This window comes from Trachemys scripta, chromosome 21 (assembly GCF_013100865.1).
Source record: "Trachemys scripta elegans isolate TJP31775 chromosome 21, CAS_Tse_1.0, whole genome shotgun sequence".
Lineage (NCBI taxonomy): Eukaryota > Metazoa > Chordata > Testudines > Emydidae > Trachemys > Trachemys scripta.
In genome coordinates, this window is record NC_048318.1 from 14693666 (window position 1) to 14709017 (window position 15352).

Genomic DNA, 15352 nt, shown 5'->3' on the forward strand with positions numbered 1-15352 from the left:
TCGTGGACTACAGCCCACTAAGTGGCTGTAGTCCACGAAAGCTTATGCTCTAATAAATTTGTTAGTCTCTAAGGTGCCACAAGTACTCCTGTTCTTCTTTATAAGAACTTAAAAAGACTAGGACAGAATAGTCCGGACATCAGTGGAACCACTTGTGGAGTAAAGATGGTCTTCCACATGAGTAAAGATATCAATCTGGCCCTCAGTAGGAAGGCAGGAAGCAATGGCTACTTATCATGCAGCAGTTTTTCAGACAGAAAGTGAGTCCTGCAAAAAGAATTCTGTAAGCACCCTAGCACTTATTTTTGTAGAGCATTGTGTAACTGATTTGTATGATGATACTGACGTAAGATTTTCAGGTTTGCATAGGTTTCTTAAATTTAAAGCAGATAACGAAGAATGTTTTACTCCTGATAAATACATTATATTCTGTCTCTCAATCCTGATAAATAAGTTAATTCAAGTTAAAGATCACCAGTTTCTGGACAGTTCTTACATTGCTACTCAGCTGGAAGAGGAACAGAAAATGTTCTGGTTAAGCCCAGTTCCGTTTCAATATCTGCTGTTCTGCAGATGCCCCCGGAATAGTAGCCAATGGTCTTCGTCCCAAGTGCCCCTTTTGCCATTTAGATAAGTTTGCAGAAGCAAAGACAGAATGCTTCAAATCATCAACAACATCATCTTGGTTTACTCTTTGAAAGCCACTGAAAAAGTAATTGATGCGAAACTTAGAGCATATTTTTAAACTCCAGGAGCAAACATGTTTATAGAATAACAAAAAAACATGTTTAAGTTTGTCACTATTTTGTCCTGAGGTTATAAAAATATTTTGGTGGTGACACCTCTCCAAATGTGCTGCAGTGAGTCAGCCAGCCCTAGTTAAGAAGTGAGATGGTAGCACTTTTAAACGGCTTGTGGTTTGAGGGGCAACGTAGCAATAATGTTGATGTCCTCAACCATGTCTTAAACGAATGAGTTTAACGAATTAAAGAAGAAAACAAACCGCTTTTAGCTGATTGGTGCAGCTGGGTCGTATGAAGAACTTCCAGCCAAGAGCAAGCTTATGAGCCGTGTAGCTATGTGGGCCTGATGAGCAGAGAGCTATCTCAAGGAGAGGCTTTGCGCCTATAATACAACATTTTTGACATCTTAGACCACCACTGATATTCTAAGAACTTTTTCGAGAGGAGGCACCATAATATTACATGAATACACCCCCTAAGAAGAGCCAGTGAACAGAGAGGACAGTGCAGATTATTACATGCAGATGCCACCCTGACTCCCTTGGCGACTAACACCATCACGCTCCATGTGGGAAATCTCATAAAACAGCAGTAGCCTATGGGCATTCTTGACCAGGTTGCAAAGAGCATCAGGATTACTAAAACATACAAAGCAAAGCTGTGTACTGTAGTCAATTCCAACCTATTCAGAAAGATTGATCCCCCAATTCATGGACATCAGTGAGATTGAGGACTGTCCAAGGTGTTCAAGCCTCCAAGCTATTACTACGCCAGCCTTTTTTCATTAATCTAATGTATACTTCTTGAACTCGGAGTGAGAGCTGCAGCTCTGTATGCGATAGAGCTGAAGTCACTGGTCAGATCCCTTACGGGACAATCCGGTGAGCTATGGAATTTTCAAGGAATCAAATGTGAGCTTGGCCATTGGACGCTATCCAAAATTCTATTTGACACTTCTGTGCCCAGTGGGTTGGAAGCTCCCATCTTGGCGCTAATGCACTCTGTATTAACACATCAGGAAAAGCTGATTCTTGTGCCTTGGAATAAAGGGGGACATGCTGGTAAATGGGACATGTTCTTAGCCAGACAGGTGTCTGCTGTGTGAACTTTGCATTAATACATTAAAGTAGTAGAGTATTAACAGGGCATGTAAGAACAAAGCTGGCCAAGGCCGAATGCCTAAAATTGAAAGTATTTGGCCACCAAATTAGGTTCATTCTGTTACAGAAAGCATCAGTGATCAGAACCTGTACTGTGATACCATTAATCAACAAGCTACCCCCTCCCCACGCGATCCCCAAAACCATCTAAACACAGCAAACAATTTCCACTTTTTTAAAAAGGATCTGCTATCAAAATGTTGCCAGATGGAAAACGGACAATCTGCTTGATTAAGAAGACACTGATTGCAGTTTGGAGAGAGTAAGGGGAATAAAGTTTGGAGAGCCAGTATTGTTAAGATTTGTCACTAAATCTTTCCTCAGTGATTGAGTTGATAACCTTTGGAATTTAATTGCTTGAATGTTACTTCTTAATTTGCTGCATCGCTGGGGAGCGAGAAAGAGAAAATCGATAGTCATGGAGAACCCCTGAAACAGAAAGCTTTTGCTTTTCTATGACTAATTATATATTATACTTACTATACATTTTGGAAATTAAAAAGAATAACTATTACTATGTTTACATGCAGAGAAATCTGTGTGAACTGTAATCTCATGGTTTGTTGAACTAAATCCATCAGGAATAACCGTGGAAGGTCTGATATGGGTGGATTTAGCATACCATTTGAGGAGTAGAGTCTAGTCTGACATGGGGACCACAGCATGATTTCTTTCTTTCAAGAGACTTTATGGACAGGAATGCTGGAGTTGCATTTTAGTACCAGCCAAAACTGTTTTCTTGTTTAGAATTTCTGTTTGAATGTCAAAGGGATGCGGTTTTTAATGGCTGCTGTTGTGATGATTGTGTGGGGTGTTTGTTTTTCTCACTAATTACCAGAATAAAGCAGTTTCTCCCTAACCTTGAGGAACATGGGCCCCCAGATCATTGATAGTGTAACAGTGCACACACACATTGTGGTGCTGGAAGATGTCTCTGGTTTAGGGTGACCAGACAGCAAATGTGAAAAATCGGGATGGGGTGGGGGGGTAATAGAAGCCTATATAAGAAAAAGACCCAAAAATAGGGAGTGTCCCTATAAAATCGGGACATCTGGTCACCCTACTCTGGTTTGGTGTGTTGGTTGTACCTCCTTGAGCACCCCGGACTCATTTTTAGCAGCATCCCTCATAACTGTTTGAAAACAAACCTGAGCTGCGTACGTGCCTCACAAGTGCTGCTTCAGTTCAAGGCCCTTCAGCGTCTTGCTGCAGTGCAGGTGGGACTCAAAGGGGAACTAAAATGCATTTGTTTATGCCTTAATTTAAAAGAACAACATTTCAATGATCCCTGACCCGTCAAAGGATGAAAGATTACAAAGAAATCCAGTTTAAGACAAAATAAAGGATGACACTAGTTTTCACTACTCTGTATTTGCAAAGACCCGAGTTCAGGATTCTGCTTCCCTTATAACACTTGGTCACATCCCTCATCCTTAAACCAGTGGAAGGGGACACATGTTTCTGTCCTGCTTTGTCTCGTATCAATGGAATTGACCATTGCCAGCGTTTACAGGGGCCACATTCTGCTCTCACTTCCATGAGGCCTGATGCATTGGCCATTATCTCCATTGCAATTCATGGCCGTTGGTTTGGGCTCATGGCGCACAGCTGGAGCAACTTAGTCAGGTAAGTGGTGTTCAGTGGAGATGCACTGGGGAGAAATTAGTTTACGTTAGAGGAACACAGGCCTTGCAAGATACAGAGCCTGTCTGTTTCCCTGTAACAGAAGGCAGCTTTGTCTTTCATTCTCCTCTCCGTATGCACAGGCTTGTCAAAAAGTCCTTATCCCAAGGGGATCCTGCCATTTCACTCTTTCCTGTTTTCCTTCCTTTGGCTGCATTTAACAAGAATTTCTTCCCCGTTTCACATTCCTTTCTCTTTCTTTAGCAACTACTGTTGCCCCGCCCGCCCATTTCGCAGACAGTGAGTATGACGGGAGCCTTGGCTTTGCTCTGCTGTGCTCTGCATGTGTCTCACCACCAGCTGTGGTGCAATCTGCCTAACATCGTTTCTTTTACATGGGCGAAGACTAAACCCTCTCAGTAAAGAGACTGCGGATAGCACAAGCTGAATTCCTAAGCGGTAGACAGGAAGGCAAATGGGTACTAAACCTTCCAGCCAGATGGAGGAAGAGAAGTCAATAGAAAGATGTAGAGTGAAGTCATTGGGAGTTTTGCCATGGACTTCAGTGGGACCTTTCGCCCCTAGCATTTTGCATTCCATTCCCATTTTGTGGGGGTAGGCTGCTGGTGTGGTCAAAGGGTAGTTTCCTGAGCTCATTTTGGCAAAATAGATAGCGAGAGAGGTTAGCTTCTGAGACAAAAAAGGGAAATACTGAAATGATCAACAGATAATGGCTTGTCTCTCGCTAAGTCTACTGCTAAGTTGCCTCCTTGGGCTGCGGAAGGAAATAATTTCTTTCTATCCGGTTTGATCTTCTTAAATCTACATCATCAGATTCAGGCTGCGAATCACACAGGGGTCTCTCCCATCTCATGCATGGCTCAGGTCAGCAAGACTGATGCCAGCATGAGAAAGGAGGAGGAATTAAACTCAGGCTTAGCTGCCTACACACCAGCCTGCAGCACTAGCTCTGGTGCCCCATGGGGAAGACTATCAGCTCTTCTATTTTTTTAAAAGATAAGGATGTTACTTGGTGTTATAAAAAAAAAAAATCCCTCCCAACTGTGGGTCGTGCTGTGGCCCCTCTGGCATTTGGAAACGGAGACTTGTTTTGCTCTGGGTCCACTGTTCCTACCAATCCATGCAGGAGTGATGCTGGCATTTGCGCTCGTGCGGTCTGCCTTTCCTCTCTGGTGTGGAGTGATGAGCACTGCTCATAACATTTGTAAGGGGCTTTGAATCTGTCACTCCTCAAAGATGCCACCTGTGCGATACTTTGCTTCCTCTAAGGCCGTTTTTTTTTTTTTCTGGAGCGTGAAAGTGAACTCTACCCGTGGGACCTCACCTCTTTCGATTCTGCCTCAGGTTGTGGCCATTGTTTGGAAGAAAGAAAGGGGAAGGGTATGAACACGCAGCACAGAGGAGTGTAAAGGCGCCTGGAACACACACAGCAGAAGGCAGGCCATGGTCCGTTAGAGCTGAGCTGGTCCACGTAGCTCTGCCTTGTGGCCCACTGCTGCTTGCCATATGGGTGGCAATACTTAAGTACAGTAGGGAGGTAAAGCTGGAGGTTTACCTGCTGCTGCTTTGCCACTGTCACAGCCAGCTCTGTGCAAAAGTGGTGTTTCAAGCCCTGAAAGTCAGCCTGAGGTCATTGTGATGCTCCTGAACTCACTAGCACAGGTATTGTTGAGACCAGGAGCTCGGCGGGACCGGGCAGAGAACACCCAGTCCCACAGGATGGGACAACAAATATAGAAGGGATAGAAAGTCTTTTCTTTGGGGCAAGTGGAGGTGAGGAAGAACCATCTCGGAGGAGCAGGCTATCTCCTAATTGTCCACTGCGGGGTCTTTTTGCACCTTCCTCGGAAGCAGCAGATATTGGCCAGTGTCAGAGACAGCATCCTGCATTGGCAATTCCGACGTTGGTTTAGCCAGAGCCGAGTTTAGGGTGAACATGGGCTGGGTATCCGAGAATCCCAAAGGATTATTGTTTTGGGTAGAAACCATGTGAAACGGCTGCAGCTTTGTCTGGCTCCTTTGAGATTTGGTTCAGGCTCAGAACTCTGGGGATACAAGCATCCCTGGAAACAAAGCTGTTGCGAAGGTCTGCGGGAGCCCCTGCCATCTCTGAGAACCACACAGCTGCAGTCACCGCTTCTAAAAACAGGGAAGAGCCCCTTGTTTGTCTGTGGAATTCAGATGGTGCGGTGGGGGTGGGGAATCCTAGCATGATGCAACTTGCATAGAAACCTTTATCTAATATTTATAAATGTGGGGCATGGATCGTGTGCAGCCCTGTCTCCTTCTCATTAGACTTCATTTCTCCTTATCTCCCTCTTCTTCTCCCCCCCCTCAATTTTTATTTTCATGCTATGCTTCACCTTTACATGTCCTGTCCTATCCTTCGTGTTTCCATAGCAACCCTGCCTCCTACCAGATCCGAAAGCACAGAGCAGATGAGTGAGTAGACGGGAATTGCTCCCCCTTGGTCCTGAGTGTTGGTTGTTACAGTGTAGATCTTCCATCATCAGCAATCAAAACACATGTCTTGTTATTTTGGTGTCTTTTAAGGCTTAAGCAACAATCTGGTATTAATGGATGTGTGAGCATGCGGGTGATAAGGCCCCAGCATGTTCTCCCCCCTCCCCCCCCGCCTTCACTCCCCCATCCCAAGGATTTGTTGGAAATTGCAGACACAGGGTTTACTAGAAACACAGGGATTTTTAAGTATCGGGGGATAGCCGTGTTAGTCTGTATCTACAAAAACAACAAGGAGTCTGGTGGCACCTTAAAGACTAACAGATTTATTTGGGCATAAGATGCATCTGAAGAAGTGAGGTTTTTACCCATGAAAGCTTATGCCCGAATAAATCTGTTAGTCTTTAAGGTGCCACCAGACTCCTTGTTGTTTTTACAGGGATTTTTAGTTTTTAAAAATCAAACAGTGTAAACTGACATTTAATGAACGCTTCCACTCACTCACCAAAGGATCATTTTCCGTCAAGCATTTTTTGGAGTGGGTTTGAGGGGAATCCAGTCAAAACTGAAGTGATGGTGGTGATGATGAAGATGAGAATGAAGAGGAAGATTCAGGAAGCTGTGTACCATCACTCCCCTTGGTGGTTTTCCCTGCACAGAAGTCATTGGCCAGAACAGCACAAGGCCCAAAGACCAGGAGACACTGTCAGCAGGGGAAGGACTGTTTGCAAATAGACCAGCAGGGAGGCAGCTCATGGAATGATTTTTCTCACCATCTATCCTGCATTGGAATGGTGAAGGAAGCGCAGGGAGGTAGGAGCACTCCCTCAGCAGGAGGGCTGAGATTCTCCCGATGGATCAGTCTGGATACTTGCATGACCCTCATCACCCTGGTATCCAAGCACCTCCAAATCATTAATGGATTTGATCCTACAAGAGGGGAATTGAGGCACAAGCTTGAATAAACAGCTGCCAGAAGATGTGTGTGTAGCTGAGCTGGAAATCAAGCCCAGGTTTCCTGAATTCTAGTTCAGTGCCCTGTCCACTAGACTGCTCTTCCTCATGGGCCTAGATACTACCATGACAGACCTCAGCAGAATAACCAAAAGAGCTAAAAAGCACAATGGCATTAGTTGATTTGTAGACAGAAATCAAACAGATTTACTGCACCGTGTCCGGCAGAAGTGTAAGCAACACACAGGCCACTTCACTGAACAGGGCTGTCCAATGCAATTTGCACAACCTGTGTCTTCGGGAGCTTTGTAGCATTTCACATTCCATACCAATCCAGGCAAATATTTGCAATACAATCCTGGGAGATGGACAAGGTGATTGAGCAAAACTTAGCTATATACTCTGCAAACACTGAATTCTCAGGCAGATGTGTGCTAGCTTGCTTTGGTTTTCAGTAACACTGTGTGTGTGTGTGTGTGTGTGTGTGTGTGTGTGTGTGTGTGTGTGTGTGTGTGTGTGTGTGTGTGTGTGTGTTCGCCTGAGATGAAGCCATGCTTATTTGCAGTGGGTTGGAAGCCATGAAGCAGATATACTAAAAGCATGAAACACACGTCTTTTTTACGGGAGGTTGGGAGGATGTTCAGTCCAAAGCTACGAGAAGAGAAAAAAACATGCTGTGTATCACCAGCCCTGTCTTTGGTCTTGCATCTAACATGAAATCGCCTTTTATCTGCCAGTGAACACAGTTAACAATTTCTTCCTCTCAGTATCTTTCTCGTGTGTGTAATGTGCAGAATTCTAATTCCTAATGCTTTTAAAGTGGGAGCTGCTCCATTTTGCAGAAGAGTATTTTTTATTCCGCTCACACCGTTTCCCTGGTTTTTCTTTTTTTGGTTGGGCGATAAGTAGTGCTACTAATGCAGTTGTTTTTTTGTTTTTTTTTTTTTCTTGCAGGAAGCAAGGGTTGATTGCAGCCCTTTCCCTAATTTCTGGACTCAGATGCAGTTAGGAGATAGAATTTCCTGTCAGAAATGCAAAATCTTTTAGTGTTGCTTAACAGTAACATGGCTTGTTTCACATGAAAGATCCAAAATATTAGTTTGTGTCAAACATTTTTCATCCCCCAAAATTAAAAATATATAGATAAAGCCTCTGTTTTTTACCGTGAATGGGAGTTCAGCTTTTTAGATATTTGCAGAATCCTGCCTCTTACTGCCTCGTTGTCATTAGTTTATTCAGTACATTTATGTAAATAGCAGAGGTGTTCACTTCCATGCTAAGCTGTTCTACAGCATGTTAATGCGCTGTATTCAAAGACCAAAAAAAAACCCACCTTGGTGACAGCCAGCCATTGCAGAGGCTTGGCATCATTTTATTACTGTTAATGCTGGTACAGCAGCTCAAGTATTGCCCTAATGTTTTTTCAAACAGAGACTGGGTGAAATTAAAGGCCAACCAATTATGAGAATAGCTACTTAACACCTCTAGTCCTAAAGGCAGAACAGAAGACGAACAGGGGGCCTTATCCAAAGCCCCCCGAAGTCCCTTTGCTGTTGACTACAATGGACTTCGGATGAGGCCAAAAGTTTTGGAGTTTGTTTTTTGGAGGATATGTAGCATATGGGAGGAGATTTTCAAAATCACCTAAGGGATTTAGGAGCATGTCTCCACTGACTTACAATGAGACTTGGACTTGAATTCCTTTGGGCATATTGAAAATCTGCCCAATAGCGTTTCATCACAATCACCTGCAATCCATAGGAATAATGGGGTGAGATCAATGGGAATCTGGAACTTCCCTACAACTGTGGAATTCCCTTCTAGAAGAACTGAGAATGACTGCTAAGCTTGCCACCTTCAGGCTGCAATGCAAGACCCAGGAATGTGCCATAATAACACACATACATGAGATAATGAGGGTTGAACACCCCTTGGTTGAAAATACTTTCCCCTTTGGGTGGTCAGTCTGCTTTGCTCCATCCTGTGTGATGCAGACATGGCCATAGCGACCCATGTATCCATGTCTTCCAGATTCTCACTACATACTCTACCTAGAAATGAAAGATCAGACTCCAAAAGAATTCCATCTGGTGCAGATCACACAGCCGTGGCTGGAGCAACCATCCAGTGCTCTGATCACTTGATTGGCAGCCCACCAAGTACATGATAAAGGTCAAGGTTCTAGTCTTGGGGTAAAATTTTCCGAAACGCCTAAGTGACATGGGATCCTAAATCCCCTTGGCTTTCAGTAAAACTTAGCCTCCTAAGACTTCCAGGCACTTTTTAAAATTTTATCCTCGAATAAAGTTCTCACTAGGCAGGTTGTGGTCTGATCTCTGAGGCTGCTTCTCCTGTCCATGACCAAAACTATCCACAATAATTGTAGTGCAAAAGAATAATAAGGTGAGACGATAGGGAATTCGGAAACAGACCCTCCTCAGCAGCTGTCCTACAGCCATAGAACTCCCTTCCAGAAGAACCAGCAGTGACCTTCATGAAATGCAAGACTGGTGAATTTGTCATAATTAATACATATAATTTGTAAGCAAAACCTCTGCTTTCAGAAGGTAGGAAGAGGAGTGTATTTGTAGTCTGCCCACTTGGATTTCTGTAATTGTGAGCATGGCATAATTACATAGAATTTTTATAATCTTTTTCTATGTTTTCTAACCATTGCTTCTTGCCCAAGTGGTAACATGTCCTATCTTGCCAGGTAATAGCATCAAGAAAACTAATGGCTTGATTCTCAGTTATACTAAGGCCACAGTGCAGAGTGTAGAGTAGCTTTCATGTGATTGGGAATCACCGCCCAAAGTATAATCAGAGACAGGTAAACACTTTAATGCAGACAGTAAAGTTTAAAGGGGACAGTAATTTGGGCAGAGGAAAACCAAGAATAGGTGCAGTGGCCTCCAGTCCTCCTGTCGTGCATTCCCTCCCTTCACAATCTGTTCACGTTCCCTTCTCTATTTAGCAATGTCCATGTCTTCCTTGTGCCATACCGGTCATTAACTTTCAGTGCCAATCACTTCTGCCCTCGCCTCACTCATGAACTGACCCCATGTCACATCATCACTGGGATTTTTTCTAGATGATTTGTTTGATCTATTTCTGAGTCTTCAGGCTGGTTTAGTTAGATACAGCTTATGGACTTTCAGAGCTGATTGCTGGACTTAGCAAGTCGTGGTTGCATTTTAGTGATTAGCAACTTCAGCCTCAGTAATAAATGAATGGATTTTTTTCTCTTATTATTAAGAAAGATTTTTCTTCCTACAGAAATCGAGGCTCAATTGATACGAGATGCTAAGGTCCATCCTTGCTAGACCATTGGCGATGACTGTTTCTCTGTCTCCTCTTGTGCCTGGGTTGTTACTGAATAACATGTCTTCCCTTTTTCTTTTCAACAGTCTTGTGGATTCCTTCTGCTGTCCAAGTTCGGGGACAACGGTCCTTCACTTCAATAATGTTTATTCGCTCCCTGACTTGGTATTAATAAGCAGTGATGCAGCTGTGCCTAACACTTACTGGTGTCATAACTCAGTGCTTTCTCGGGTTTAATATTCTTATATTTCCAGGCAATTTTACTGTCTCCCCAATGTTTCTTATATATGCTGGCTAATTTTAATTTTGTTTATATTTTATTTAGTCTGTAATTCTGTTGTTGATTTTTTCCCTTGCCCATTGTTTACATCAGTTTTTTAATTTTTTGTATTTTCCATGTGACCTCCTCCACTTTCCTTTCAACCAATCATGTGCGTGCGTATCATGTGACTTTGTCATGTGGCTTGCATGGTGCTGATGATGTCGTCCACGCTGGTGAACAGAAGGTAAAAAACTTTGTTCTGATTGGTTGACTAGATCTCGGGGGAATTAACACCCCCCCCCCAGCAATTAGGGACCTCTAAATTCCATTGCTCAAAATTTCTTTTGTAAACTTTTTGGAGAGATTGCTCACCACCTGTTATCTGCATGTGAAGAACTAAAAGCCAACCATCTGCGCTGAGCTAGAAAGATAGCTTTCTATGCAGAAAACCTATGGCTTAATCTTTTGATTCATTCAGTGTGAGAACACAACAGAATCAGCTTCTCTGGGAACACAGTAACCTTTGGAACCACACTTTGGGTGTGAAATCCTAGCCCTATTGAAGTCAGTGGCAAAACTCGGATTGCTTTCAGTGGGGACGGGATTTTGTCCTCTGAGTTTCACTTAACACTTGTATGAAAATATGGGCCTGATCCTCAGATAGCAGCATATTTCATTTGGCTGTTACAACATTTTGTTGACCTTTTCTTTGCAAATACAATTCTGATAATGATTTTCTTTAGATGGCACTCATTTTTTTTAGCCTATGAAAAGGCAGAAAATAAAAAAGCCGATGAAACCCCCCAAAAGCTAATTTATAAACATAAACATTTATAAACATAAAACAAAACTTTCTCTTATCATGAGAAAAGCATAAATGTGGCAAGAATGGAAACTGTTTTTAGAAACCTATTTATGTATATTGATACACATACACACACACACACACACACACACACACACACACTCTACATAATCAGTGCCCAAGCTTTAAATTTTTTATATTGGAAGTAATGCCATTGAAGCTATATTTTGCTGGTCATCACCTGCCAAAGTACTGTATCCTTCCTACACATTATCTGTCCCAGTCAGGAAAGGGAATTAATCTGGATCAGAAGTCATTTAACAATTACAGCAACTGGTGGTCTCCAGGAAATCAGGAACCAAACGATTGATCCTTGCAGTTAAGGAGATAAAATTACTTCTAATTAAAGCTCATGGCAGCCAGAAAATAAATAATTTAATATTGTGATTGTTGCAACCTCACTTAACACTCCATGCACACTATAAAGAGAGGGGGAAACCCCTGCTTTTCTGCTTCCCTGAGTAAGGCAAACAAATTGTTTGAAAACTCACAAAGCAATTGGCTTTTTACCCATTAACTCTAAATCACCTTATTGTTTTGGAACATTGCCAGGAAAGCATTTGGGCTGGGGTTTTACTAGGAAACAAAACTAACACCAATAACCTTACCACATGCATGGAAGCAGTCCCTTCCTTTCCCCCAGTGCCCCAAGCCCCTCATCCTGCTCTGAAAACTGATTGGGCGACATCCATGAGGAATGAAGACCTGGCTGTCTCGTTTTGCATGTCCTTTTGTTCTTGTTTTGTTTTTCGTTTGCTTCTCTTGTGTGCGTTATGAAGCCTTCTTCCTATTCTCTTTCTCTCAACCCTAGTGTATTTACCACTTCTGATGCCTTTGATTGTGTAGATGTGGCTGCTCTGTGTTTCAAATTGTGGCAGCCTTTGTCACAATTTAGTCCCATTTACCTGGTGGCGCAGGGGTAAGGAAGTGAGCTGCTCCTTTGATCTCATTTTGCAACAAATGAAAGAGATAACCAGACTATAACTGTGTGTGCTGAGAAATAAAGATGCTGGATCTCGCATTAGTGCCAGATGGCCAAGTATTTTGACTGCTGATACTGGGTGTCTCAATTTTCAGGAGCCCAATTAGAGCTGTTTCAAAGGGCCTTGCTCTTCAGAGGGCAGGTATTCAGCACTTTCTGAAAATCAGACCCATTTTAGCCATTTAAGATAATGCACTGGACTGGGACTCAGGAGATCCGTGTTCTGTTCCTACTCTGCCAGTGGCCAGCTGTATGACCTTGGGTAAATCATGTCACCTCCATGTGCCTCAGTTTCCCCATCCCAATAAAAAGGGGGAAATGATAGTTACCTCCCTTTTTAAAGCGCTTAGAAATCTACTGATGGAAAAATGCTATATAAGAGGTAGGGATTATTTACAATGTCCCAAAGTCACTGGCCTTTTCTGAAAATCCTGACCACATAGCTCCAGCGTGAGATCAAGGAATTTAAAAAAAAAAAAAAAAAGGCAGCCTATTTAACATAGATACAAGGAAGCATTTTTGCAGTTTGTGGGATTCACTGCAGCAGGATATTACTGACACTAATGATTTAGGAAGAATCACAAAAGAATTCAAGAACGACCTAACTAGAAATGATCTGCACTACACTAGCTGCATATAAAAGCTAAGACCGAACCTTTATGCTTCATAATGGTGCAAATGATCAGCATCTTGGGACAGTCAAAAATGTCCCCTTCTCACATGTACAGCCCTGTTGAGTTGGCCAGATGCATTATGAAACATTAGGTGTGGGCCACTGTGGAAGTGGTAAGCCAGGGTGACTAAAGCAATGGCTTGTTCTGAGATGCTGGTGCCTGGAGTAAGAAAGGCAGCTGATTCACTTTAGATGTGAATGCTTTTTTGCCATTCTTAGCAGAGCCAAGCATTGTTTTTTCTCCTTCCCAAAGTTACAGATCTGGACGCTGGAAGAAGTAGTGGAGTGGGGCTTATCGGGGTGCCCTAGATGCCCATACTGTGAAGTAGTTTACGCTTAACGTGTCGTGTTGTGCAGTGGCAGGATGAAATGCTGGGAAGAGCCTTGCTGGTCACAGTGTATTAGGTGCCTTGCAAACTGCTGGGCTCACCCAGAGCTACCCAAGCTCTTCTCACATTCAACTCAGGAGAGAGCGATCAGCTGGAAATAGGACAAGCCCTGAGAAAGAGAACAAGCATCGCATCACACCCCGTCTGCAGCTATTAATTCGTCCTCGCAGTTAAAGCATTTCTGGGCTTACTTCCAGTTCCACTTCCTGGAGCAGACACCTGGGGGGCAAATGCAGACCTGGGATAAGCCTGCCTCGCTCCAGTGATCGGCAGAGTAGCTGAGACTGCTTTTAGACCCGTATGTTTTACATATCTGGGTGAAATCCACCCCTTTTTTATGGGGAATTAAGCACATGGGTCTTGGAAATTACCCAGCGTAACATGTGCAACTGCGATTTGCATGGCTAGTACTCTAGCCTCTGGGCTGAAATAAAGGCTGCTGTCCCCTTGTGTGTCCTTTGGAGCTATTGAATCTATATGGACACAAAGGTCTCGACTCGTGGTTTATCTCCAGAGCTAGCACAGAACTCCTTCCCATCCTGCAGCACTACCCCACTGCCCCTACAGAATCTCCCCAAAGGGCTTGTCATTCCCTCTACGTTGGAATGAATTTCCTCCCTGGGCAGATTGTGTTTGTAAATTGATTATACAGAGCAAGTCTAACAGGCTCGATACTTTATTTAAATGACTCCCATGAGGAATTTCCTTAAACTGCCCCCATAGAGTTGTTATAAACGGGGTTTCCAATAAGGAGCCCAAAATGCACAAGCATGAGCAAGTTTCTGAAGTGTCCATAGGCGCTACAATGTAAATGGGAACCTGACTGGCATGTGTATAAACACCCCTCTAATCCATCCTTGCTTGCCAGCCCTCTTCATGTGGATGAGATGCATGTTCTGAGCATGAGTTCTTTCTAATCTTATAATGACCTTTTCTCTTCAGCTACTGACACTCTGACTCATGATAGGATGGCTGGTTCGGCCGGACTAAAGTTTTTACACTAAACTTCTTCCTTCTTTGGTTGAAACATTGTACTAACACACTTTTATTTTACAGCCCCTGTGTATGGATTACACCTGCCTGTTTGAGACAAATATGTAAATATATATATATATGGATAGAGATATGAATATTTTTCACCTGGGTTTGCGCTATTATGATTTGTTTGGTTTCAGACATGATGTTGATAGTCATTGGTCATAGACTGTAAGTACTTACATGGGGAGAACATTTCTGGTAGTAGACGGCTCTTTAGCCTAGCAGAACGAGCCCTGGCAAGATGCAGTGGCTGGAAGTTGAAACTAGACAAATTCAAATTGGAAATCATTATAATAGGAGGGTAGTTAACCATTGGAGCAGCTTCCTAATGGATATGGTGGATTCTCCATCACTTGAAATCTTTAAATCAAGATGACATCTTTCTAAGGGCTGGTCCACACTAAGCCCCCAGTTCGAACTAAGATACGCAACTTCAGCTACGTGAATAACATAGCTGAAGTTGAAGTATCTTAGTTCGAACTTAAAGATACTTACCGTGGGTCCACACGTGGCAGGCAGGCTTCCCCGTCGACTTCGCCTACTCCTCTCGCGGAGAAGGATTACCGGCGTCGACGGCGAGCACTTCCAGGATCGATTGATCGCGTCTAGACAAGACGCAATAAATCGATCCCAGAAGATTGCTTGCTTGCCGCTGAATCAGCGGGTAAGTATAGACGTACCCTAAGAGAGAGTTTTTAGGTCATCTGCAAGTTGTCGGGCTCAATGCAGCAATCACTGGGTGAAACTCTCTGGCCTATGTTATACAGGAGGTCAGTCTAGATGGTCCCTTCTGGCCTTGAGATCTATTAATGTATGAATGTTGTCTCTTCGTTGTGAGGTTATTGTGGGAGGGAATAACAA

At 43.3% G+C, this 15352-nt stretch overlaps 1 protein-coding gene across 17 annotated transcripts in view; it reads left to right on the plus strand.

Moving 5' to 3' along the window:
• Nucleotides 1-15352, plus strand: part of NCAM1 (neural cell adhesion molecule 1) — a 242774-nt gene that overhangs the window by 191881 nt on the left and 35541 nt on the right. For 6 of the 17 annotated variants that reach the window (XM_034754512.1, XM_034754513.1, XM_034754518.1 and 3 more), the window contains 3 exons: nucleotides 3791-3826; nucleotides 5948-5989; nucleotides 9526-9528. The exons of 7 other annotated variants lie outside the window; for them this stretch is intronic. In XM_034754512.1, the coding sequence (XP_034610403.1) occupies nucleotides 3791-3826; nucleotides 5948-5989; nucleotides 9526-9528 (81 nt within the window). The remainder of the gene's footprint in view (nucleotides 1-3790; nucleotides 3827-5947; nucleotides 5990-9525; nucleotides 9529-15352) is intronic. 4 more of the 17 variants (XM_034754520.1, XM_034754523.1, XM_034754519.1 and 1 more) reach the window with 1 other exon arrangement.